The 27,794-nt window shown below is 42.6% G+C and overlaps 1 protein-coding gene across 1 annotated transcript; it reads left to right on the top strand.

The window, feature by feature from the left end:
- Positions 1-113: 113 nt before the first annotated feature.
- On the top strand, positions 114-27,613 carry npc1 (Niemann-Pick disease, type C1). Its single transcript, XM_080726509.1, has 25 exons — positions 114-238; positions 3,914-4,039; positions 4,599-4,705; positions 5,464-5,627; positions 7,368-7,535; positions 8,290-8,539; positions 8,760-8,842; positions 10,156-10,520; positions 11,638-11,873; positions 12,326-12,429; positions 13,648-13,750; positions 13,871-14,060; positions 14,607-14,789; positions 15,419-15,533; positions 16,173-16,300; positions 17,310-17,444; positions 18,100-18,189; positions 18,750-18,940; positions 19,566-19,681; positions 20,240-20,369; positions 20,813-20,998; positions 23,577-23,808; positions 24,257-24,370; positions 24,758-24,920; positions 27,033-27,613. Exons 1-25 carry the CDS (start codon positions 161-163, stop codon positions 27,113-27,115), a joined length of 3,840 nt encoding a protein of 1,279 aa, XP_080582635.1. The 5' UTR covers positions 114-160; the 3' UTR covers positions 27,116-27,613.
- The last annotated feature ends 181 nt before the right edge of the window (positions 27,614-27,794 follow it).

Raw genomic sequence — 27,794 nt, 5'->3', positions numbered from 1 at the left:
GGCTTTAGGGGTACTCTTATTCTGAAGAGATCGGCGCCGGAAGCCTTATTTCTGCTAACGCTATTTCTGCTCATTTCACATAGGCAAAGTTTAGCAGCAGCAGCAGAGCACAGAGCAGGCTGTGGTCAGTCGTGTTGTGTCAGTGTGTACAGTGGGAGCTATGGAGCTGTTAGCGAAGACAAACAATCACTTTCTATGTTTCCTCTTCGTTCTCTTGGCAGTGGGACATTATCAATGGGTAAGTTTGTTGACGTTCGTTTTTCTCCCCAAAAAGATGACTCGGCCCGTTGGCAGTAGCTTATTATCATCATGTGAGCCTGGCGTCATGATGTGTGGTGGGTTGTTCTTTTGTGTCCCCCCCGTGTGCGACTGATGTTGACTTTAGTTTGTAAACGAGGGCAGCTGTGGCTGCTGCTGTTGCCTTTGTTGTTGTTGTTATTAACAGTCTCTTACTGTATGGATATGAAAAACAATGCTGTGGTCTATTATAGCTAGCTGAACTGTCATCATAGCACGCCGGCTACAAGTTGAGATGGATAACCCGGCCAGGGCAGACAGACAGAGCGGTAGAACACATTGTACACACCTTGTAGTCGTCAAGATGCAACGCTGTTTGGGATGGATGACAACAACACTGTGGAATGTGTTACTGTTCCCCTTTGAAGTGACAGCCATCCCATTCCAACTCAAGGCAAAAATTATACTCTGTAGCTGGCAATAATCCTCTCTGTCTGTCATAATCCTCTGACACAACACCCAACCTAGATAGGTTGCTATAAACGGTAACATCCCCGGCATGTTAATACTGTTAATAGTTTATACATTAGATTGTAATCTCTTTGAGTTACACGTGGATGCATTTAATATTGATGGTTTTACTTTTACTGTGTATTGTACACTATTTGTGATGACATATTATTCTGTAATTACATCACACACAAAAAGACAGTGGATGGTTGAGGGTTTAGTGTCCACTTTAGCCCTAGAGTGGCTGTGATATTGACATACATTTCATGTATTATCTGGAATACATGAAAACGTGTGTAATATCACAATAATAGCCATTCTAGGGGATAGGTCCACTCCTGTCCAAAGTTCCAAACTCGGTTTGATTTGGTTAGATAATGTGATCATCGTCAAACCTAAACATTGTCCTCACTTCACCTCTGTTTTCTTTGTTTTACAGTCCTAGTATTCATATCGATAACTATGTCAATATGTAGGTCAAGGCTACAGAGCAAATTCTATTCTAAACAAAGCTGAAACAGCACATTGGTTGCCAAACTTGTGATACTGTGCCTGTGAGACTGTTGAAGAGCCAAAAATAACAATGGGTTACGGAACTTACGGGGCTGACTCTTATTAACGTTCATGTTTGTTTCACTGGTCAAATATGTCTGTTTTTCATTTTAACCTGTTTTAAAATGTCTGGAATAAAAATACTAGGCATATAAGCACTTACACTCATCAAGGTCCAATAATACTCTACAGCTCTGTTTGTAGGCCTGAAGACATGGGTCTTGTAGATTGACTTTTGAGACATTGTTGGCAAAATTGCAAGACTTCACAATTACCTCATGACAGCACTTGGTGATGGAAAAACTCCCCCTCCCACAGGGAGAAACCGGCAACAGAAACTGGTTTTAGGTGGGCAGCCATCTGCCTTGGCGAGTTTGGACGTGTGTGTGTGTGTGTGTGTGTGTGTGTGTGTGTGTGTGTGTGTGTGTGTGTGTGGGGGGGGGGGGGTCGTCATTGTCTGATGCATTTGATTGATACGTTTCTTTTAGAGTTGTTCCGATACCAGTATCGGAAAAGCTGCCGATACTGCCTAAAATGCTGGTATCGGTGGGTCTGCCAGTCTATGCCATTCCCATATCACATCATTATCACATGATATTTCATTTACAGTAACATTTTGAATGTTTCAGTTGATGTTGCACAACTGTTTTATACTCTTACTGTACTATTTACATTATTAGTTTACCTACTTGTAGCTGATTTGATTTATTCCTAGATCTGTGGTTCTCAAACTATTTAATTTCAAGGACCCCCATAACTCTGAGAGTGTAGTGGTTCCATTTGTACACTCGCTGAGTTACAGACCTGTAAGAGTCCATTTGAAACACCCTCAAGGAACCCTGAGCCTATGGTCCCTGGACCCCACTTTGAGAACCACTGCCGATACGCAAGTTATGGGTATCAGTATCGGTTTCCTCCATTAGGATTTTTTAATGGCCATCTCTGAGGATACAGAGGGCCTTCATTCCTTCCAGTTTGGTGAAACACCCAAAGTAGTCAGCTCCCTGCCAACCTGGATCCAGGGTTGCAACTGGCATTGTCTCTGAAAAAAAGCGAATCTCAATTGTGCAAATAGTGGGCATTTGGATGGTGGCCTTGAACTTGGCGCGGACGAGAGGACAGAGGGTAAGCGGTAGCCTGAGTCATAAAACATTGAGCAAGCGAAGTGAAGTTCCCTAACGCACCCCTCTTTTTCATTCTTAGAGGAGTAGGAACACGTGCAAGAGAGCTAAAGCTGAATAGTCAGCTAACTGAAGAGCTGGTTAAACAGATTGTAGACCAGCTGCAAGATTTATTTTGCAGCCCATTCAGATGTTTTATTTTTGTTAGGATAAACATTTTCCCTATAACAAATTATACACTACAGATTTATATATATATATATTTTTTCGATTATCAAACTAAACAAATTATAGTGTATAGAGGAGTTCTTCCCCCCCCCCTTTTTTAGGAAGCTTCAGTCGATAAAAGCTGCCAAGCACATGATGCAGGCAGCCTGACCTGCACTCAGCACAAATATTTGGTTACTTCAGGTCTGTCGAGGCTTACTGTATTTGCAGAAGTAAGATCTTTAATTATTACTAATTAGAACAACGGACTCACTTGCTAGCTTTCGCCGTGGACTGAAGACTCACCTTTTCAGACTCCACCTTGACCCATAGCACTACTGAAACACCCAATGACCATACATGAAGCTAGTCAACATTTTGTTTTTTCTTTTTTTTTCTTTTTCTCTTTACTGATTTTTTGTTTTAGATTGAAATTATGCATTTGTTATATTGTTGTTAATGTTCTGACATGTTATCTTGTTGTATTATCTGCTTATTGTAAGTCGCTTTTGGATTAAAAGCGTCTGCTAAATGCCTAAACTGTAAACTGTATTACTGATCATCAATGTTACTGTAAACAAAGGAAATGAAACATGACTAAAGGTGGAAAAAAGGTGGAAATGAAACATGACCAAATATGGATCTGGTTAAGGCTTTGGACACGGACAATAAATGAACACATTGTTATCATTGAGTCATTGGTCACGCCTTTTAGTTTTACTGAGGTTAGGGTTAGGGTTAAGGTTAGGTTTAGGTGGTCGGACCAAAGGGAGTTGGACCTAATGACATGTTACCATTCACGCCATTCTGTCGGTGGCTACATCAGTCAGGAAGTAGTAGTACCAGCAGGTTTCATAAGTGGAGAGGGGGTGAACAGGGGAAGTCAAACTTTGCTGACCGCAATGGTTATCATGAGACTGACACAATATGTCCATATATGGGCATCTCGAGTCACACTTACATGAGCTGCAGGTTTTCATAGTAAATGCGATCTATGGTTGCAATAACTACTGCGTATATTGTTCGCCATTGTTGTATTCTTTTTAAATAGTCGGTGTGAACACTGCCAGCCAGGTCAAATTGGGGTTATGCTCCATATCCCAACTAGATCATTGTATTCAGTGATTACCGGTATGTCAATATAGCGTCTTGGGTGAACTACACTGTAAAAAGAAGTTGGAAATGTTTGCAGAGTTACAACATGAGACTGTCATGGCCAAATGGATTTCAGCCAAAAAGCACACAAGAGAAATGATTGTCCAGTAATGTGATGCCTTTTGTCTCAGGTTCAGGCCCAGCATTGTGTGTGGTATGGTGAGTGTGGAGACTCCAAGGTTGAAGGGAAGAAGTACAACTGCAATTACACTGGTCCGCCCATAGCGCTGCCTGATGAAGGCAAAGGACTTCTCTCGGTAAGTACCCCTCATAAGTCATAACCCCCCCCCCCCCCCAGTCAACACTGGAACCAACATTCTGCATCATATTCAAGTGGCAATACTGTATTTCAAGGGTCTTCAACAGGGGGTCCGGGACCCCTAGGGGGTCTTCAGAGTTACTCAGGGGGTCCTCCAAATCTTTGTGTGATAGAAACTCCCCTTTTTTAAATTAACCACTTGAACCCTAGCGTCCATATTCTGATAACTTAAGCCAAAAATAGCCGATCCATCTGAAGTGGTTTTGTGTAGAGGAGAAAAAGAGCAGACTAATTACAGAGTGAAAGGTCAAGTTTATTAATTTTTGACCCTTCAAGTGGTTAGATATTTGAAAACACACATTAAATCCAAAATAGACTGATGATTGTGCTGTCAAACGATGAGACTACGGTATATGGAATCTATGAAAAGGTTGTGGGGGTCCCTGCTTCATCTGTCTCTCAACTAAGGGGTCCTTGGCCTGAAAACGTTGAAGACCCCTGCTGTATTTGGATACCACGCATGAAGCTCACTGTGGATGTGTTTGATGTTCATGTAGGAGCTGTGTCCTGGATATGACTATGGAAACCAAAGCTTGTGCTGTGATGTCACCCAGCTCACTACACTCAAACGGAGCCTGCAGCTGCCTCTTCAGTTCCTGTCTCGGTATGATTATGGCTGTAATATTAACCAGGCGATCACATAAGCCACAGGCCACAGGCCCAACACCACACCACACCACACCACACCACACCACACCGCCCACTTGTGCCAGGTTTTCCACTACAAGGACCTGGGTAGAGAGGTGTCAAAGTGGTACTAAATGTGGTATTAAAAAGTAGACCACCAGGATATAGTTGTAATACATGATAATAGATTCTATTGTGTTATAACCACTATTATAATCTATTATAGTGTATTATAATTATCATAGTAATACATTAATACTTTATAGTGTATTATAATCACAGTTATAATCCATTATAGTGTATTATAATTTAGGATAGTTGTAATACAAATTTATATTGTATTATAATCACAGTTAAAAGGGTCAATTTGTTTCTTACCGATAGGGAACTTTTGTGTAATGGAAAATGTAGATATTCTTATGTGGTGTGGTGTGGTGCTGCAGTTGAAAAGAGGCTATAGTGACACACTTCTACATTCATTTAAAAATAATTCAGGGCGCAAGCACCAAAAAAACGTGTCAAGACAGTTTGACATTTATTATTTCCATGAACCTGTTCCTTCTGAGTACAAAGGTTGGCGAGTAGTGTTGTCCAGACCTTTGTTGACTCGCTGTCTTCATTTCTATTTAAGATTTATGGTCAAACTTTAAAATCTTTTATAGTCTACTCTGGAGAGGTCAATGAGGACAACCTTGTACACAGTTTGATTATCTCCCTGCTGCTGTGTGTGTGCAGATGCCCTGCCTGCTTCTTCAACCTGATGAACCTGTTCTGTGAGCTGACCTGCAGCCCCCACCAGAGTCAGTTCATGATGGCCACCCAGTTTAACCCAGAACCCACACTTAACAAGTCCGACGTGACAGAAGTGACGTACTACATTGGACAGACATTTGCTAATGGTAAGTTTGTACCAGTGTTGATTTTGTCAACTAAAACTATGACGAAAAATGTTTGTCGACTGTGTTTTTTTCACCGACGAAAACTAAATAAAAACGAAATAAAAACTTAGCTGTGATGACTAAAACTAAGACTAAATATATTGACAATTTCGTCAACAAAATAAAAACTAGACTAAAATGTTAGGAGAAGAGAGTCATTTTATGTTTGGTTGCTCTCAGGTGTTGCGTGCTGAAAATAGCAGATCTACAAGCGCACAACGCGTCGCGCTGCGACGCGTTGTGAGCTTGTAGATCTGCTTTTTTCGGCACACATATTTTCAGCACACAACCAAGTGTAAAATCAGTCATTACAATTCCATCAAGGCCTGCCAAAATACATTTAAGTTGACTAAATCAACTGTAGATTTAGTCGCCTAAAATCTTATGATATTTTGTCGACTAAAATTAGACTAAATCTAAAACTTTTCAGGTGACTAAATTATGACTAAAACTAAAAGACATTTTATTCAAAAGACTATGACTAAAACTAAATCAAAATTTGCTATCAAAAACCACTGGTTTGTACAGTGGCAATTAAATGTACTACTACTACTTCATTGACAGGGGTCCCCTCTTTTTTCCCAATCTACGTCAAATCTCTTCACCCGAAATTGCAGATCTACATGCTTACACACTTTGTGTTGCAAGAGCTGTCATGTCTATTTATAACATGCTCAGAATCAGGACCCTACTGCCTAGGGTTCACGGGCATTGAGTGCAATAATGCCAAATAAAGAAATGAAAGTTGCTATTGCTATGACATGGCCAGGAGGACACATGGGAACAAGTTGTACTTTACTACTCGGCATATCTGTGCTCGTCAGAATGAATGTGCTGAGTAGTAACTACATCACTTCTCCCTCGTGCTACCCTGGTGACTAATGGTTGCTATTGTCCTATATTTAGCAAATGGAGCCTTGTTTTATATTGAACTGTACACATGATGACCTCCGCTTCATTTTCCGGTCTCTTCTACCCTTGCTCATCAAGTCATGCTTTTATACACATACCATGCAGAGGGGGTTTGCTTTCTTTTATCCTGAGGTGAGGTGCTTTTTATCAGCCCCATTAGTTCTTAAAGGAGTAGTTCACCCCCAAAATGACTTTTTTTCTATTGATTACTCATGCCATGGAGAGTAAAATTCAATAATATTTTTTGGTTTTTGTCACATTCCTAAGACAAAAATTTGATTCGAGTAAATTTACCCCCATTGATTCCGGATGGGGACCCGTTTCGAAACGGGTCCCCGTCCGGAACGAATGGGGGTAAATGTATTGTTAACACATTTTTGTCTTAGGAATGCGACAAAAAAATAAAAATATTATTGAACTCCATAGTCTCCATGGCATGAGTAATCAATAGAAAAAAAGTCATTTTGGGGATGAACTACTCCTTTAATAGTCCAGTTTTGCTAGAGGATATATTGCACAGGAAGTACTATTTCAGTAGGTGTCCTAGTACCCAATGCCAGGGTCTATTTCTCTCAATGAGTAGTTACAACACCTCCAACCACAGCAAATGAATTGTATTGTATTTAACAACTCAACCCTACAGATTGGTTGTGTTCTCACTATCAGTAGTGCTTTGTTGTTGCACAACTAAACCCTAACCTGCAGTGGGAAGGGGGTGGTCGGGGTGGGTCATTGTTGACGTTCCATGGTTCAAAGATAAGTTAAGTGTGATGTCTTTACATTTTGCAGCCATGTACAATGCGTGTAAGGACGTGGAGAATCCGTCTACCAACGTGAAGGCCCTGTCACTGCTGTGTGGTAAAGACGCCAAGGACTGCAACGCCACCAACTGGATCGAGTACATGTTTGACATCAAAAACGGCCAGAGTCCTTTCTCCATAATACCCAAATTCTCTGGTAAATCACTTATACTGTCGTTACTTTACGTTGTCCTATATAGCCATCACTACAAACATGACTGCAGAATGACATCATCAGGGTTCCCACGGTCATGAAATTCCTGGAAATATTTTGAAATTAGAAAAATATTTTCCAGTACTGGAAAAGTTTTGGAATTGATCAAGGGTCCTGGAAGGTCCTGGAAAAATAGCTATGCATTGTTTTTTGTTATTGATTTTGTTAATGCCTCTGAAATGACAAATTAAACACTGGCCAAATTGTCAAATATAATAACACAGAAATTGTGAAAATAGCAGATCTACATGCTCACAACGCCTCGCGTTGCGAGGCGTTGTGAGCATGTAGATCGGCTATTTTCTCTGTGTTATCCAAAATTCCTCTACTCTTAGTGCTCGTCAGGGTGCCCGGGTCCCCAGTTCAAATATGATTATTTTGTGGGTCACAGCCAAAAAAGGTTGAGAACCACTGCCATACACTACCTGTCTTTGGGCATTGCGCATAGGAGTAAGCGACTCGTTATTGAGCTGAATTATTGTTATATAGTCCTGGAAATTGGGTTAAATATTCTGGAAAGGTTTTGGAAAAGTTTTGGAAATTAATTGGTAAAAATGTGTGGGAACCCTGTATATAGCCATCACTACAAACATGACTGCAGCAATCCACAGTCCACATCCTTGAGAATGACATCATGCATACATCTCTACTGTTGCCATCGTCACCATGACACGTTTTTGCCGTTTTGTGGTTGCAGATGTCCCAGTGTCTGGCTTCACTCCCATGAACAACAAGACGTTTGCCTGCACAGAGGGCCTGGATGATGGCTCAGGTCCCTGTTCCTGTCAGGACTGCACCGAGGCCTGCGGCCCCAAGCCAGTGCCCCCTCCTCTGCCTCCGCCCTGGACCATACTTGGCTTCGATGCCATGGACGTAATCATGTTGATCTCTTATTTGGCTTTCCTCCTCATCTTCATCTCTGTTGTGCTGGGAGCCTGGTGCTACAGGTAAAGAACCAGGAGATGCCTGTGTGTGTGTGTGTGTCTCTCTCTCTTATAGTCTGTAATCTATGGTGTCTGTCTATTCATGGTTTGTTCTGCATGGACCCATATCACACACAATGCCATGCATACTTTTCAAGGCGTGGACAATATATTTTGACGTTGTTGTAACTTTTATTTATTTGCCTATTTGTTTAAACAATTTCTATATTTTTCTGGCATGCAGGAAAAGGACAATCATGTCTGAATATGGCCCCATACTGGACAGCAACAACCCACTGTCTCTGAACAATGACAACCCTGACCAAGGTACAGTAATGTACTGTGTGCTTGATGAAGTAACCAAGGTGTTGCCAGGCAATCGGGCCATCAAAGTCTCTGTGCCTGATAATCTGTCATAATATGTGCTATGTGTATGGCATTTGTATTTTTTTCCTACTGTATTTATATATGGCTGTTGGTGTGTGTATGTATACCTATGGTGTGTGTGCATACAGTATATGTGCGTGCAAGAGGGAAGGAGAGAAGTTCACAAATGCACTTATTTTCTGGAATGCATTCATCTCTGGTGAATGAACATCACGGCTGATGAGATGAAAAGACATCCTTTTATTCGTAATCTTGGGTATAGCTTCTGTTAATAGTTTTGTGCCCCATAATGATCTGGGTCAAACGTGACAAACCAGAAAAAACTAAACAAAGACATAGGCCTACTCCTCTACTGGCAGTGGGTAATTTCACACTTTTAGAGCATATCTGTGGTCATCATATGGGCATACCTAACAATAGATTAAAAAAAGAAAAATAATGTGCATTTTTAAATCAAAAGTCCCTTAAAGCCAATCTTAATTACTTCCTGTGAACGAAAACGTGTTGCGTGATAACATGGATAGACTCTTGTGAATATAAATTAATCTTGATTTCATTCCCATTGCTGCACGTTCCTCCAAACACAGCTGATTTTAATTACAGAGCTACTCTGTTTTGAATCTCATTCAAGATGACGTCCAGATGGTGTACTGTATATTACTCATTGTAAACTTAATCAGAACACTAAAATATGTATCTGAAAACATTATAGGCTGGAAATAAGCAACTGGTAATAAATATTCTGCACAGTGGCCATTTCTTCTCTGCCTTGGCCAGCTGCGCCTGCAGGCTACAAACAATAACACTGCGTACCACGTAAGAGAGATTCTACCTTGCCATCGCCTGAAGGGATGGGACCTTCTGATTGGTTCAGAAACATACAGGCTTCCGTTTCAGACTGAAACATCAAAATAAAATGACCAAAAAAGCCATTGCACTCAACCTTTAAAAACACTTGCATAATATGCATGCTAATTTCGGTGCAAAGGCATGTAAAGTTATTTTCGTCTTGTGCATTGTGTTTGGAGCAACCTTTATCCGTGAGAGATCAAAAATCATCACCCAAACTGATCTCCCAACATAGTTAGGACAAGGCAGCTTGGTCTGTTCACAACTTAAAAGGCAACTTTGCAGATATTTGACATCACATTTCCCAATGTAATAGGATTCAGCTTAAAGGTCGGCTAAACTGCTCTTGCACTGAGCACACTCTGATCTGAACGTAATCCTGGTGTCTCCCTCTATCTGTGTAGATGCAACCTGCTGTGAAACTCTTGGGGAGCGTTTTGAGAATGCCCTGCGGCTCCTCTTTACCGCTTGGGGCTCTTACTGCGTGCGGCAGCCCCTGGTGGTCATACTGTCAACCCTGGTTATGGTGGCTGCCGCCTCGTCAGGCCTGGCCTACATGCGCATCACCACCGACCCCGTTGACCTCTGGTCAGCCCCCGATAGCCGAGCACGCCAAGAGAAGGACTTCTTTGACAGCCACTTCGCGCCCTTCTTCAGAACTGAGCAGCTCATCATAACCACACCGCTCAACAGCAACTTCACCTGGGTGCCCCAAATGGGACCCAGTGTGCCTTTTGGAGCCATTTTGGACAAGGACATCCTACACCAGGTGAGCCAACAGAGAGAGATTGTGAGCACAAACAATTTAGCGTGGTCACAGGTTATGGGGGGGGGGGGGGGGGGGCAAAAGAATCATGTCTTCTCAAAAGCATAAAGGTCCAGTGTTTCCCTTAGGATGGAGTTGTAACTGTGGCAGGCTGTGAACGTGATTTTCGCGAAAAACTTACGTTGTTTCTATGTTTTTTTTATTTTTTAACCTAAATGTATCAATAACGTCACTTTACCTCTCCCTCCACACGCTGTGGAGACCAATCAAATAGCCTAAACCATAACATAACATTGGTGCACACAGTGTCCATGCCACAGAAACATCAGAACAAATAGGCTATGCAGTGAACAGCTGCAGCAGTTCTTGTTTATGTCTCTCTATCAGTCATTGTATCAGTGACAGAACATCGTCATCACCACCTTTCTTTTTCTCCCAAAACCAAGAGTGGCTTGGTTTCTATATGTTCAGCAGCTAGAGTGGTTTGTCTGGTTACCCCCCCCCCCCCCCCCCATCACTCCTCATTGTAGGCAACAAGTGATTCGGACAGAGAATCTGAGATTCCTATAGCATGGAATTCACTGTGCATGTTGAAAATGCTAAAACAAAACTTCTAGCGAGCCGTAGACCTGCGATGGCTATGTGCGTGCGGTGCTCTCTACGTTACTGACACCTGTGTGACCCATCGAAGGATGTTACCATAGGGGGAGCCGTTTCACAGGAGACCCATAGACCCAGTAAGGCACGAAAACACGGGTGGCCCAATTATACTTAGTCGCACACTGATGTATGACGCATCTACAAGCTCACAAAGGGCCTCATATAAAATATAAAAGTAGTAAAATGCATATACCGGTAGGCAGTGGTGTGTTCTAGACTTTTTTTAGGGCATACATTCCGCGGCTATTTGCGTGGCCAGGGCAGGCGCCAGTGCATAATCCCTATCAAATATGCTACTTTGAAAGGTTCACGAGGGCAGACGCCATTCACATTTTGTATACGTGCGTTACAGGTAGAACACAGCACTGCCGGTAGGGAAAACCCTGGTTCTACATGAAGATCAGCTATCATTGCTGTGTTGTGTTTCTCTGTTGCTCATTTGGTTCTTCCGGACAACTAGGTGCTGGATTTGCAGCTAGGCATCGAGCGCCTTGTTGCCGAGTACGACGGGCAGAAGGTGACCCTCGAGGATATATGTCTGGCTCCTCTGGCCCCATACAACAATAACTGCACCATCCTCAGTGTCCTCAACTACTTCCAGAACAGCCATAAAGTTCTGGACCACATCGACAGGGATCCTGACTTCCCTGACATTGTCTACTTTGACTTCCACACTCACTTCCTCTATTGTGTCAGGTGGGAATGTGTTTTTTTTGTTGTATTGTTTTGGAGGAAGATTAACCTCATTTCATGCCATGTGTAGAAGTTTGAAGAGGTTGCAGGACAATAGTGGTGGTCTGGCATGCGCTGCACATTGACTCTTAACTCATTGACATTGATCTTATCTGACAGGGAAAAGGTCAGAATTTAAGGTCGGACCTCAACAGCTGTATTTGAGTAAACGCACTCAATATATTTGACATTTCCTGAAATGCTGATGCAAGATATGGAGCCAATCGTTCATTCTTCCTCATTTTTGTGGGATCCTCTGTTGTCACACAAAGAGATATTCAGAGATAGCGATGGATGGTCTTATGATTAATTTACTCCAAAGGATGCGCTGCACTCATAACTGACTGGGGTGACTCGTTCCATAATGACTAATCTCTCCATGCCTTCATGGTCTCTTTGTCTCTTCTTCTTCTCAGTTCTCCAACATCCCTTGATGACATGAGCCCTAACCTTCACGACCCTTGTATGGGCACCTTTGGAGGCCCTGTGTTCCCCTGGCTGGCTATGGGAGGTTACGACGGTGAGCTGAAGTCACACAAATGGGACAAAGGGAAACAAAGATGTGCCCTCTAAATTCCAATTGTTGCATCATTTTTGTCAACTTTATTCCAAGTTTAAATGTTTTACTGTTCACACAAGAAGTCATTCTGTTTGGGTCATCGACCCCGTACTGTGTGTCTTATTTATGAATACTTTCTTTGAGGTCAATCTTATGCTGCGTTGACACTAGTGGTGACAAAAATGCCCAAGCGTTGCCAGCTACATCGCTGCCAAGTTACTGTTGAAGTGTGGCTCCTTAAGCTAGACGAGATGTCGGTACCATCAAAAGGGACAAAACATATGTAGTATCATTTTGTTCGTATGACATCCAAGAGTGAGAGAATGTATGATAGCAGTTTCAGAAGGGCAGCTGAATACCATTTTAGGGGTATAATCGGAATATATCCCATCGACGTTCTATACAGGAGGAAAATGCCCAGAAAAAAATCTGCTTTGAGTAGGATGTGAGGGGTCTAACTAGGGTTTTGTCATGATTCGGAATCCTTTGCAAGCATTTGTTTTGCACAAAAGTTTTTTTGTATAGAAAGTCATCAGATGTCAGACATAAGGGCCAAAAACAAGTAATCAGCTACCATTTTGACATTGCTATCATATTTATGAAATGAATAAACAACATAAATGTATCAATCCAAAAATCTAATCCAACCTTTGTCCCTTCTAATGGGCATGATATCCAAAAATCAGGGATCTAGCCCAAACACTAAGAGTAGGAATTGCAGGGAGAGAGAAAGGGAGTGGAAATGGTGAAAATAGCTCAACCTTTTTTTTCTTTTTTGGTACCGCATCATATAGTGTTGGGCATCACTTTGTAGTTTCATGTGTCTGTTGAAAATGACTTCCAATTTAGCCTAGTAACCGCTGTGGTGTGGTTAGGTACAGAATAAAATATTGGCATCTCTAAAATGCCTATGATAACATTAAAGGGCACCAAGGTTTAATAAATACAATAGCTTTTCATTGTTCTCTGAACACGTACTATTATCTGCAGTGCACAGTCTATGCTCAGAAATCAATATCAGGAACAATTTCAATTTGCCGGATACAACAAGAAGCATTTCAGTGTTGTATATTATTGTTGTTTTCATTATGGCTTCTATTCGGCTGTGTTTTGTAATAATACATTATTATTACATGGCCTGACTGGCACTTTTCTCGTTCCTCCTCCTCCGCACCATAGGCACCAACTACAACAATGCCACGGCTCTAGTGATCACGTTCCCCGTCAACAACTACCACAACAACACGGTCAAGCTGGGCAAAGCTCTGGCATGGGAGAAAGAGTGAGTCGTCAAAATCCATAAGAGAGTTGGCATAAGTTGTTTGTTTCCTACCAGGGCTACTTTTGCTCAAACGTAGATTCTTATGCATTGATGTTTTTATTGTGTGTATGTGTGTTTCAGATTCATCCGTTACCTGAAGAGCTACGACAACCCCAACCTGACGGTAGCGTTTAACTCTGAGAGGAGTATAGAGGATGAGATCAACAGGGAGAGCAACAGTGACATCAGCACCATACTAGTCAGCTACATCATAATGTTTGTCTACATCTCCCTGGCTCTCGGTCACATCCACAGCCTCAGGCGACTGATGGTGAGACTCTCCCCCTAGTGTTGCAATTGTCCTCGATTTTGTTCAGTGTGTCATCGTGTTAACGTCCTATCCTAATCGTGGAATGGGTTCAAAGTAGTTTCTCTGTGGTTTGCGCTTTGCCTGCCAAATCACACAGCAAAATCCTGAGTGTTTATTTAACCCCAACGGTTGTATTTTTGCTTTACACTCTCAGAGTTAACCAGTTAAATACTATATTCTCTGTTGACTGGAGTCCCCCACTGGTCTATACTAGGCCCCTCCTTTTTCCATCTACACTAAATCTCTTCGCTGTAGATCTACAAGCTTGAAACTTTGTGAGCTTGTGTTCACCCCAGAATGTGGACGCTAGCGTCCACGTGCTTGAATCAGCACTCAGGAGGATTTTACCATGTACACATTGAAGGTTGATTAATTCAAACGTCACTCTTACTCTAATATGACCTACGAACTCAGAAATGTTCAGCGATGGAGTGAAACCAGCCTGACACGCCTGACGAGTTCTTGGAACTGGTAGATGACTGATTCGCTGGCTTTGTGCCAATCTAGGTGGATTCTAAGATCTCTCTGGGGATAGCGGGCATCCTGATCGTGCTGAGCTCCGTGGCCTGCTCTCTGGGCATCTTCAGCTACGCCGGCATCCCTCTCACCCTCATCGTCATCGAGGTCATCCCCTTCCTGGTGCTGGCTGTGGGCGTGGACAACATCTTCATCATAGTGCAGACATACCAGGTTCCACATTATTTCTTCACCAAAACCTTTGTGTTATGTCAGTGGTTCCCCAAACGTTTTAGCTTGTGACCCAAAAGAGAAATGATACGTTTGCCCGGGACACAAGCTAGTGAAAACAGCCGATCTACACGCACACAACGCATCGCATCGCGCCGAGTTGTGAGCTCGTAGATTGACTATTTTCACTTCTTCTTAAACATTTGTTTTCTAATTTATTTCTTAGATTTTTCTTTTATTCATTAATGAAACTACTTAGAAAAAAATCATAAGGGAATTTGCTTTTGAAATTGTTTTGAAATAATAATTAAGAGACCCATGAAAATGTGTGCGACCCACAAATGTGTCCCGACCCAGTGTTGGGAAACTGTTATGTGAATGTGACAATTAGCCATTAGCTATGCCCCTCCCCTAAAAGCTTTTGTCCAATGCTAGCTTAGCAACCGGCAGCTTGCCAAGACTGTTGCCAAGGCAAACCTTGGCAAGCAGGAAGTTATTCTAAGCTAGCATTGGACAAAAGCTTTTTGGGAGGGGCATAGCTACTGGCTAATTTTAGGGCAAAATCTAATGTTGAGCTCTTGGCTTATTGTGCGTGCGTGTGTGTGTCTGTGTGTGCGTGTGTGCGTGCACAGAGGGATGAGCGCATGCATCAGGAGGAACTGCACCAGCAGATCGGTCGTATCCTTGGAGACGTCGCCCCCAGCATGTTCCTGTCCTCCCTGTCTGAGACTGTGGCCTTCTTCCTCGGTACTGACACACTAACACACTACAGTACACCCACAGCTTTTAAACTGACAACATAACGATGATAGGTAAAATAAGAGAATGATTCTTTTATAAAAGTTAGTGCTAACTAGGGCATTCACGAATAGTGATTTTTAGTATTTTGAATTATTCGACCTCAAAGTATTCGAATAGTCGAATATTCGACAGGACTGGCCAAACTGTCAAATATTAAGTAAGCAAGAGGCGAACATTGTGAAAATAGCCGATCTACATGCTCACAGCATGTAGATCTGCTATTTTCACAATATTTATCTGCTGAACCGAGTCACATTAAATGTAATACCTACAATTCCAAGTGCTTGTCAGGGTGGGGGTCCCCAGCTCAAATATGTTTATTTTGGGGTCACGGCATAAAAAAGGTTTGAGAACCCCTGGTATAGAGCATTAACAAATTCATCCACCAGAGGCATTGACAACTCATTCTTATGACTTCCTATCTAGCCAAGCTTTATAAACTATATATTTTTTAAAGCGAAAACAATAAAAAATAAATAAATAAGCGAATATTCGACTTCGGTGAACAACGTTGAATAGTGACTTTGATATTCGAATATTTGGTGAATGCCCTAGTGCTAACAATGAGTGTGCTGACTTTGGCAGGAGCCCTGTCTGACATGCCGGCAGTGAGGACGTTCTCCCTGTTTGCCGGCCTGGCCGTCTTCATCGACTTCCTGATGCAGATCAGCTGCTTCGTCAGCCTGCTGGGCCTGGACGCCAGGAGACAGGAGGTGAGAATGAACGTGGTGGTATTTAGGACCGTGGTGCTGAGTGGGCGGTGGTGATGACTCACAGGAAGAACAAGGCGGAGGCCATTAGAGGGTTTCTGAGGTGTGTGTGTGTGTGTGTGTGTGTGTGTGTGTGTGTGTGTGTGTGTGTGTGTGTGTGTGTGTGTGTGTGTGTGTGTGTGTGTGTGTGTGTGTGTGTGTGTGTGTGTGTGTGTGTGTGTGTGTGTGTGTGTGTGTGTGTGTGTGTGTGTGCGCGCGTGCGTGTGTATTAGATGAAGGGAAGGGAATAAGAAGTTGGCCTTTACAATTTGCAGGCTCTCTAAGTGCTCTGTGATATTATCAGATGGAGGAAAAAGGTTCTACTTAATCAAGCATCACTTATATACTCGCAACTCCTTTTTCTTAAAGATGCAGTGCCATGATTTATTTCCCCCCTAAAACATGATTATCAGGTATTATGGTTATAGTAGGAGGAGGATTGTCTTCCCAAAGAGTGTGCAGAAAGAGTTAAAATTAGGTTTTTATGTGGCCACACCCACCAGTTCATTAAGTATGCATGGTTGTCAGGTGGGTGGTGACATAGCTGAAGTTAGCCACACCCACATTGTTAGGTGAATGGTAAAAGAGGAGGGGATGATTATATGATGTCATTTACTCACTGCTTTTGGATTGGCACTTTTGACCCACAAGGTGTCAGCCTCCAGGAAGAAATACAAAATACAAAGGGGGATACATACATAATTGCTCATAACAACCACACCAAGGGGTCTAATGAAGTACTGTCAACCTCATAGACGCATGAAAACCAGAAAAAGAACAAAACTATGGCATCACGTCTTTAACTAGAAACGCCATATAAAACATTGTTTACATTATATATGAAACCACTGTTTCTATAAAAACATATATCTTTGTGATTATTTAAGATTGTTCAATATATCGTTTTACGGGCCATACGCGAGCTCTAGAATTCTCTTCGGCTCTATATAGAATCTTTGTGGTGTGTTTGCAGGGGAATCGTCTGGATATCATTTGCTGTGTGAAGCTTCCGGAAGGTCAGGAAGAAAAGACTGATGGCTTCCTCTTCCGCTTCTTCAAGAAGATCTACGCCCCCTTTATTCTCAAGGAGTGGGTGCGACCCATAGTAGTAAGTACTATCCCAGGAGTCTTCAACGTTTTCAGGCCAAGGACCCCTTAGTTGAGAGAGAGATGAAGCAGGGACCCCCACAACCTTAACGTAGATTCATTGTTTGACAGCACAGTCGTGAATCGTCAGTGTATTTTGGATTCATGTCAATTTGTGTTTTCAATCAGATATTTAACCACTTGAACCGTCAATACTTAATATAACATGACCTCACTCTGTACCGCTCTACATCAAAGCTCTTTGCCGAAAATTGCCGATCTACAAGCTCACAACGCCTCGCAGCGAGCTTGTAGATCTGCTATTTTTGGCTACAGTTCTTAGAATATGGACACTAGGGTTCATATAAAAAAGGAGAAAAATGTTCTATCACTCAAAGATTTGGGGGACCCCCTGTAGTAACTCTGAGGACCCCCTAGCGGTCCCGGATCCCCTGTTGAAGACCCCTGCTTTATCCACAAGGAGTGGGTGCCATAGTAGTAAGTAATCCAATGATGCTTTTCTTACTGAAGAACAGATGTGACGGTCGGACTGCTCTCCCACAGGCCTTCTATGTCTTCTGAGTACCAAATCGGGCTGCACGTTTTGCTCAAAATGTTTTTGTGGTAGTTTAGTTGAGATTTACAAAGTTTCTATAACCTCTCCTCCCTTTGTTTAGGTAGCAGTGTTCGTGGGGATGCTCTCCTTCAGTATTGCTGTGGTGAATAAAGTAGAGATCGGACTGGACCAGAAACTCTCCATGCCGGATGTAAGTCTGTGTAGCTCTCGTCCTGTACGTTGCACCTGAGAAGTCTCATTGTGTTGATGATTTCAACATTGTGTCACTGTCAGACTGTCAGGCAAATGGAGAACAATTAAGCATTTGACAACATTTTAGAGTTGGTTTTCATTAAGAGCTATTTTACAAGTGGATTAACACAAATTAATGTGAGCAAATGTCCTAAAATTAGGTTTTAGCTCGTTGTCAAAAGTATTATAATTACATATATAATCTTTATATTACGGCATGACCGAAGCATTGTTTTGAGTTTTAACGTTAGCCTGTGATCACAGAAGATCGATCTCTTTACCTTATTTATTAGTAGTTGCAAATTTCAGATGATCACACAATATGTATTATTATTCATGCACTGCAGGTTGTTATTCATCAATGGGAGACTGCATGTCAAACTTTTCAGTTCCTGTTACATATTTCAGATGTTATTTTCACACCTGTGATGTTCTGTGTAATGAAACTTTCTGTTCCTTTTGCCATAGAACCTCTACAACCTATACATACCGTCCTCTCTTTCTGTTCTGTTTTCCCAGGACTCCTATGTGTTGCAGTACTTTGAGAACCTGACCACGTACCTCCACACCGGCCCCCCGGTGTACTTTGTAGTGGAGGAAGGGGTCGACTACACCAGCCTGGCCGGTCAGAACATTGTGTGTGGAGGAGTGGGCTGCAACAACAACTCCCTGGTGCAGCAGGTCTACTACTCCTCACTCATCAGTAACTAGTAAGAAACCACTAACTATGAACTACTCCTCACTCATCAGCAACTAGTAAGAAACCACTAACTATGAACTCATCAGTAACTAGTAAGAAACCAGGAACTATGAACTAGGGATGGGACCATATGAACATTCATATCACGATTATTGTGACAAAATAAATCACGCTTTACGATATTATCACAACAGTCAAAATCCATTATCCTGGGAGGGAACATTTGCCAAAAAGTAGCAGATCTACAAGCTCACAACGCGTTGTGACGTCGCGTTGTGACGTGTTGTGGAGCTTGTAGATCGGCTATTTTATCACAATACATTAAATCTCCACGATACGATTATGTTTTTTATCACGATGAACGATAATATCGCGTATCGTCCCATCCCTGCTATGAACTGTTTCAGTCACCAATGGACAATCTGTACAAAAGACAAAAGTTTACAATACATTTTGTACCATGTACATACAGTAAGACCAGTCTATACTATATTTGGAGAATTTGCTGATCGACTAGTTACACACACACACACACACACACACACACACATATATAAAATGCGCTTTTTGATGAATTGAAAAAGGATTGGGTAGTTGCAGCCCTGACTTCAGAGTGTTATTCATTTCACTCGCAGCACTACTATTGCCTTCACACCGTCCTCCTGGCTGGATGATTACTTTGACTGGGTGAAGCCCCAGTCATCCTGCTGTCGATACTTCAACTCCACGGGGGCGTTCTGCAACGCCTCAGGTAAACCATTAACCCGCCTTCTGCATTCCACATGCTCTTCTCTTCTGAACCCTCCTGTCATTCTCTGCAGACTCCATTTGTCACCCACGCTTGTGTTTTTAAAAGGCAAGAGGAAGTCCTTTTTAACAATGATGAAATGGCCAAGTAGCACATGTGCTATTTAGTTGAAATTGGATTCCCAATATTAAACTTTCCCTTTATGACTTTTAGGAAGGAAGTATGGACTGTTATGTTTACGGTGTGAAGTGTTCACAGAGGAAATCAAGCACTCATTGGAAGCATCCTCTTGGTTTAGTGCCCTGAAAAGTGCTGTGATTTAATGTAGTTATTTTAATATTTGGTTCAATATCCTTTTTTCCCTCTGTAAATTGCATAATACCATGTAGTACTGTAGCTTTTAGGCTTTTTCTCTTTAAGATTCAGGCTGTGAGTCAATGTGATGACTAACAAAATATATCCCTGTTATCAAACATACAGTAACTGTAGCAACAGTTTGAATAACTGCCCACGTCTTATTGCTTTGGTCTGTTGGAAATTCTGTGATGCTGTGTTTTCCAGTGGTGGATCCATCGTGTGTTCACTGTCGACCCATGACTGCCAGTGGGAAACAGAGACCTGAAGGAGAAGACTTCGTGCGGTTCCTACCCATGTTTCTCTCCGACAACCCCAACATCAATTGTGGGAAAGGGTAATTTGTGTTCATTAAGAAATATCATTAGTGTAACAACTTGATATAATTGATTATTAAAAAACAACTGTGTGTGTGCACGCTAGTCTCTTTTATTTATTTCCAGTAGGGCTGCAATTGTTACGGTAACATGTCCTTAGGTCGAACTCCCTTTTGTCCGACCACCTAAACCTAACCTTAACCCTAACCTCAGTAAAACTATGCCTAAACCTAACCCTAACCTCAGTCGACCCAACAGGAGTTCGACCTATGGGGCAGTCCCCACACACACTATTGCTATTTTTGGCAGATCAGAAACAAAGAGAGGGACGTGAAAGTATCACTTCTGATTCCTGTGATACCTTTTTTTTACGTTACATTATGCTGCTTCATTCTCAGTTCAACTTTATTTGACCACTTAATTCTTGCAGATTAAAAATCTCTGCTTTTTGTGCTCCCACTAGTGGCCATGCTGCCTACAACTCAGCGGTGCACCTGTATCCAAATGCCAGCGGTGTAGGAGCCACCTACTTCATGACCTACCACACCATTCTGCAGAATTCATCAGACTTCATACATGCCCTGAAGATGGCCCGGGTTCTGGCTGACAACATAACGCAGGCTGTGGGCCACAAGGTTTTCCCTTACAGGTAAACCTTTTTTAATCAGACCAAACAACAACGCCCCCAAAAAAACTGCTTCCAATCTTCATGCCTTTTGCCTAAAATGTGAATGTGAAGACCTTTTGGATTATAGTTTGTAAATTCCACCTGGTTCGAATGATATCAACGCACTTAATGCGAAATATTCACGTGCTTTCAGACTCTTCAATGCAGAAAGTATCCAGGATACTTGGATATCCAGTATCCAATAACTCACCAATGCAGAGATATTAGTAGTAAAATGTCGACATCTAGTGGTCAACCTCAGAGGAGCGCAAAAATAAAACCTGAGGTGAATCCCAGCCTCGAACCAGATGCCAAGTATGCTCTGTTCCCCGGTGTAACGCTCCACGCCACAGACCCCGACGGAGCGGCGCGGTATTGGGCGCCGATGACCCGTGGCGCCGTGGGAACGGCGCCCAATCCCACTCAGCCGCGTTACCGAGTTATGTGCCGTTATGGACAGAATAGTAAATATTCAGTCCCTCACTATCCACGCCTACCCCACTATCCACGTCAAAGATAAATGCACAAAAAAGGAGTCACATCATCCGTTCATTAGCTCAGTCAGTAGAGCACGGATGCAACAAACCCACGGTTTGGGTTCGATTCCCCTGAGGGGAATAATATTCAAGGCGAGAGATATCGGCGCATGCGTACTTCAAAGTGCACGGAGAACAGGATACCGTGGATACTCCTCCGTGGATACCCAGTGCATACTCTCTGCATTCAAACTTCTGAGAAATGGTGAAAAAGTCGGATTGAATGCGAAGAGAGCAGTCGAAGCCGGTGGTAAATTCACAGATTTCTATTAATGGAATGGAAGGGACACTCACTCAAAAACATGGGAAGTTTTGGGCCCCAAACAGATGACCCCAAACATGTTTGAAAGTGATAAGTATCCCTGTATTTTGTGTGGTAGACTATATTATGACAGTTGAGTTTGTTTTGAACTCAAAGTTCAAGCTATACGATGTTATCTAGGGCACAATTGTGCCCTAGATAACATCGTTCACAACAACATTTATAGCCTATAGCAAATGTTTGATGTTAACCATTCACTTCATACTTCTAGTCCATACTTCTAGATTTCAGAAAGTCTGCATACAGTACAGCTGTACTGTACAGAACACTAACTGATGAATGGGATAGCACAGGATAGGATAACACTTTATTAATACCCCAGGGGAAAATTCAGGGTGTTGGGAGCAAAGAGTAAAGAAAAGTATGTTATACATTGAAATTAACTTAATATTTTAGGATGGAATTGGATAATAGGGCACTACTGACAGTATAGAGCACAACCAGATGAGAAGGGGCAAATGTTATACATAAACATCCTTGTCAAGTAGATGGTTCACATTTGCTCTATTCTAACCTCAACAGTATAATGAACTGGGTCTGCTGTCATGCTCATGGATATTCTTGATGCGTGCCGTGCTTGCCCTGTAGGTCTCTGCTAGCAAGCTTTCTTTAAATGGGCTTTGGGTGAGAGGTTGTGTATGGCAATGAAAGACAAAAAAATACACGATAGAATAAAACTTCATTTATCCCGAAGGGGGACATTCAGTGTGAAACAGCAGCAGTGGCACAATAAGAACTATAAAAACTGCTAAATGAACAATAAATACAGCATTAAATGCAGTACTAAAACCATGCAGTAATACGAAGATGCAATAAAAAGCTATACACACTCACAACCATGCACATACTCGCTCGATTGCAAGCACACACACACACACAGACACACACACACACACACACACACACCAATACCAATAAAAACTAGAATAGTGCCCTCCTCGGAGCGCAGATCTCTGCCAGGCCATGTTAGACGCCTCCTCCGGCTCTTGGGCGTCTGTATTCCAGGGAAGGCAACATGGAAGGCAAGCTTCCGGAATTCTGAAGCAGGCTTCCACGTGCGTCACAGAAAGGGACGTTCGATAGGCCAATCAGAGGCACTTGCTTTGGCAATGTAAACCTGTGTTTCCACATGCCAATAAAGCTCCTTTGAATTGAATTTCAAAGGAGCTTTATTGGCATGTGGAAACACAGGTTTACATTGCCAAAGCAAGTGCCTCTGATTGGCCTATCGAACGTCCCTTTCTGTGAATTTCCCTGTAGAAGACACGCTGTGATTGGCCTGTAGTCATAGTTGAGTGGCAGTGTGCCTTCCGCACTTCCCTGCGATACAGGTCGCTCCAATGAACTGCAGCGGCAACTGAGGTATCTACGTAGGTTTTTATATCATGTTATCTCCCATAGACATAAAAAGGTAGACGCCTTTTCCGGCTCTGGGGCGCCTGTATCTTGGGCGCCATTTTGAGGAAAGGCAAGCTTCCATGTGCGTCACAGAAAAAGGCCAATCAGTAGCCCGGAAAGGACGTGCTGTGATTGGCCAGTAGTCACTTTGAAAAAGTAAAAACAAGCTTAAAAAGCTTGTTTTTATTTTATTTCCTGCTTTCTGTTGGTGTCTCCAAATGAAATGAGCTCTGTGAACGTATGAAACAAGTGGCTTCATGGGCGCTCCTGCTGATCCTCCCTCTGCTCTTCTCTCCCTCTATAGTGTGTTCTACGTCTTCTACGAGCAGTACCTGACCATCGCTTACGACACGGCCTTGAACCTGAGCGTGTCGCTAGCGGCCGTCTTCGTAGTGACCGCGGTGCTGTTGGGCTTCGAGCTGTGGTCGGCCGTGCTCGTCAGCGTCACCATCGCCATGATCCTGATCAACATGTTTGGGGTCATGTGGCTGTGGGGCATCAGCCTCAACGCTGTGTCCCTGGTCAACCTTGTCATGGTAAAGGCTCAACCATCAGCTGGTCTACAAGTGAAATGTCCAGCATGAGGCAGCAGATCTGTTTGTTGTTTAGCTTTCCACGTGACCCGTTTCTTCAAGTTGTTATTACATATTACATCTTGTAATACCTCAGTGCAAAGCTTTCGTCAAGCTAAAAGAAACATTTTGTCATTAACCCAGTTTAGAACGGGTACACATTATGTGTATCATTATTTTATGCTTTAACTATTGAAAAATAGCAGATATACAAGCTCACAGCGCGGCACCGAGTGCCGCGCTGCGAGCTTGTAGATCTGCTATTTTTGAAAATCGTTAAAATTAGAATTTTGACCCAATTCTATAAGTGTCTTTTGAATCCTTCTAAGACTTTTTGAAAAACCTATGTTTCTATGTCAGCAATCTGGCCAGCCATCGTCAAAGAAAAGGTCCTTTTTTTGTGTTTTTGCAGAGCGTTGGCATCTCTGTGGAGTTCTGCAGTCACATCATGCGGGCGTTCTCCATTAGCGTGAAGACCAACAGGGTGGAGCGGGCTGAGGAGGCTCTGGCTCACATGGGCAGCTCAGTAAGTCTCATTGTTAGCCTTTATACTTAGTTGCAAGTATACAAACTACAAGCACACATCCAGTGGTGGAAGCCTGGCAACAAGTAACTGACTTAGGAACTGTAATGCCTGCTGTTACTATGGGGCTTTTAAGCCGTGACATCATTTTGTAGTCGGACCTCCAAGCAGATTTATTATCAATATCTGTCCCTCGCTATTTCAACAGATCCAAGACAAAAATAACGACTAAAGTATAATTCTACCACTTTCCTTTCAACAACAAAGAGAAGAAGAATTAGTAAATAGTAAAAATATTCACGGGCGCTGGGGCCTTTTGGCCCCAAAAGTTCTCCTCTGCCTACAAAATGATGTCAGACTTGTGAGCTGTGCCTCTTTTTTTAATTCCAGGTTTTCAGCGGGATCACATTAACCAAGTTCGGTGGCATCCTGATTCTGGCCCTGTCCAAGTCCCAGATCTTCCAGATCTTCTACTTCCGCATGTACCTGGCCATAGTGCTGCTGGGGGCCACGCATGGTCTCATCTTCCTGCCGGTGCTGCTCAGCTATATAGGTCAGAACCACCACAAGGCTTTAACAACTTAAACCCTATGTACTTCTTCTATACTAGGCCCCCTCGTTTTTTTCCAATCTCTCCACCGGAAATAGCTGATCTGCAAGCTCACAACGTGATGCATTGTGAACTCATAGATTGGGTATGTTCGCTTATTTTCGATGTATGTTCGACTGTTATGACATGACCAGAATAGGGAATCTAGGTTTAAGATATACTGTACATATACTTGTACAGTACATATCATTTATGAGACTAAACAATAATAGTTCATTGACTTGGGAAACCCTAGTAGGCGCAAAATGGTAAAAAAAAATCACACCCGTGTGAAGTGGAGCTGTGTGTGTGTGTGTGTGTGTGTGTGTGTGTGTGTGTGTGTGTGTGTGTGTGTGTGTGTGTGTGTGTGTGTGTGTGTGTGTGTGTGTGTGTGTGTGTGTGTGTGTGTGTGTGTGTGTGTGGATCATGTGTACCGATTTTTGTGACATTTGAAGAAAATATGTAGGAAAAGGAGCAAAAAGTGTGTTTTGGAGAAAATTCAAGATGGCGGAAAATCTATCATGGCGCAAATGGGCGTGGCCTATATGGGGAGATGCGTCATGACCCAAGGAATCCAGGGGACCTACGGTTCAAAAGTTACAGGCCAAAACGTAAAGTGGGGTGTTATGGCGCCACCATGCGGCCAAATGACACAATTATTTTTTATTTAATCCTTGAAATCATTATGAACCTCCTCTCCAAGTCTTGAAACTCTAGCCCCTATGGTTTGCGAGAGACAAATAATTGAATGTGAGTTTTTGCGATTCCCATTATAAGTCAATGGGGAAAATTAATTCACTAATAAATTAATATCAATTAAACTATTGAACCTTTCTCTTAGCAAGTTACTAGCCCACGATTCCCGAGTAAGCCGGTCGATTTGACATATGGCGCGAGTGTGTGGTGGCAAAACTGTGGGACTAGTAGCGTGCCGAAGTTTAGGAAGTTCAGGCTACATACAGACACACACACAGACACACAGACAGACCCACACGGCCACGTATAGGGAGCCTGTGCTTCACACAGCTCCAAAAAGGCTAGGGAGAATGTTTTGTGTGACAATAATAAATACCCAGATGGCACCCATTGCCGATCAGCGTGGTGTGACACTCAACCAGACCATTTACTAGTGGAAAAGTACTGGATGGAGCACAGGTGAAACTTACATAAACGTACATAAATTCAGGAACAATTACACATTCGACTGGCCAAAAGAATACATATATGTATAGTAGCCTAATCAAATAACTGCAGAAGCAGAATGAAAAGAACCAGAAAAGGAAATAAATATATAATAATTATAATACAGTGCAAAAGTACAACAATCTGAATAATACAAATCCATATTCACAACAGTGGGCTATAGAGGGCATTTGCACAGAAGCAAAGTCTAAAGGCCCATTCCCACTGGGCCAGATAATAGATAAAAAAAAACTCTTTCTCCAGATATTTTTCCATTCAAAGTGGATGGTAGATACAGATAAAAAAAATATCGGCCACAGTTTTTTTATCTGTTATCTGGCCCAGTGGGAATGGGCCTTTATTCTCATACATTTTGTGACATGGTGTTGATAGCCTATAGGAGGATAAGTGCTGTGAGAAGGGCCGCCTATAGAAAGAGAAGAATAGAGGCAAAATTAAAACGCATGCAACAAAGGTCTATATAGGAACGGTCTGAGATCAATGTCAGTCTTAAGACCCATAGGTGACAGTTATAAGCAAATGGGTCCACGAAGCCCTCGTTTTAGGAGCAATGTTGCATGCATTCTCTGTCTTATCTACTGTTACCAGCTGGACAGTATCAACACAAGAATCCAACAGGGAATCTGCATTACATTATCGTACATCACATGTTGGAAATGAGAAAATTAGTCAATCTTTTTGGCTTATCCTTGATATTTTTTAGGAATGCATTGTCATATAAAACTAAGCTAATACCTCAGCACTTGTTACACTTGCACATGCAGTCACATGACTTCAAATCTCTACAGGGCATTCTGCAGCCACAGTGGCTGCACGTGCATTGAACTGAAGTGGAGTGGCTCTGATGTCACACTGTTGTGAATCATTTCGCAGGTCCTTCCGTGAACAAAGCCAAGGTGTTGGCAGCCAACAAGCGCTACGCAGGGACGGAAAGGGAGCGCCTCCTCAACTACTAGCAAGCTGCTTCAGACGTTGAACAATGAACTAACAATGAACTGGCAAAGACCACGTGGGAGTGAGCTTGAGCAGTTTCTGTGATTACTGACACACACTCATCATCGCCACTACAACTATGCACGGACGTAACTCAGGAAACCACTCGGGAGTACGAGAACCAGAGGCCTTGTCTAAGCTTATAATAATTGTAAAGTATCTTTCCCCCTCCTCTGTAGACCTTAGCCACGCCACCATCACCCTCTAGGTCTATGGTCAGTTCAGACTACACTATCTTTGGCAGGAGTGCCACCTAGCTCGCCATGGAACTGGAACAAGTGTGAAAGTAGGAGAGACGCTACCCTCAACACGAGATGACGGACAGAGGCTTTCAGTCAGCTGAGCTCCATATCGTCGTTGTCAAGTGGAATCCTCTTATCTCCAAGTTTCAAATGTGTAAGTTCTTTTGCAAAGTAAAGCTCTGCTTCATCAGACAAGGCCGTCGCACAAAAGTAGTGAAAACAGCAGATCTACAAGCACACAACGCCTCGCATTGCGAGGCGTTGTGTGCTTGTAGATCGGCTGTTTAAATAATTTTTAAAATGATAAATGCAAAACGAACGGTTTTGGACATACACGGTTTTCACCCAACAACGACGATATGCTAGTTGCTATTTTCTTGCAGGAATCTTAAAAGGGTAA

Source organism: Nannobrachium achirus (assembly GCF_963921795.1).
Source record: "Nannobrachium achirus genome assembly, chromosome: 5".
Classification (NCBI taxonomy): Eukaryota; Metazoa; Chordata; class Actinopteri; order Myctophiformes; family Myctophidae; genus Nannobrachium; species Nannobrachium achirus.
Note: the sequence above shows the minus strand (reverse complement) of the source record. Positions and strands in the feature narration are given on the sequence as shown.

What these genes read in the sequence shown, in the direction of transcription:
- npc1 (XM_080726509.1), top strand. Translation starts at nt 161, where the DNA reads ATGGAGCTGTTAGCGAAGACAAACAATCACTTTCTATGTTTCCTCTTC. An exon ending in CCTCTTCAGTTCCTGTCTCG is followed by an intron (nt 4,706 to 5,463) that starts GTATGATTATGG and finishes GTGTGTGTGCAG; the next exon opens with ATGCCCTGCCTGCTTCTTCA. An exon ending in TGGCTCACATGGGCAGCTCA is followed by an intron (nt 24,371 to 24,757) that starts GTAAGTCTCATT and finishes TTTTAATTCCAG; the next exon opens with GTTTTCAGCGGGATCACATT.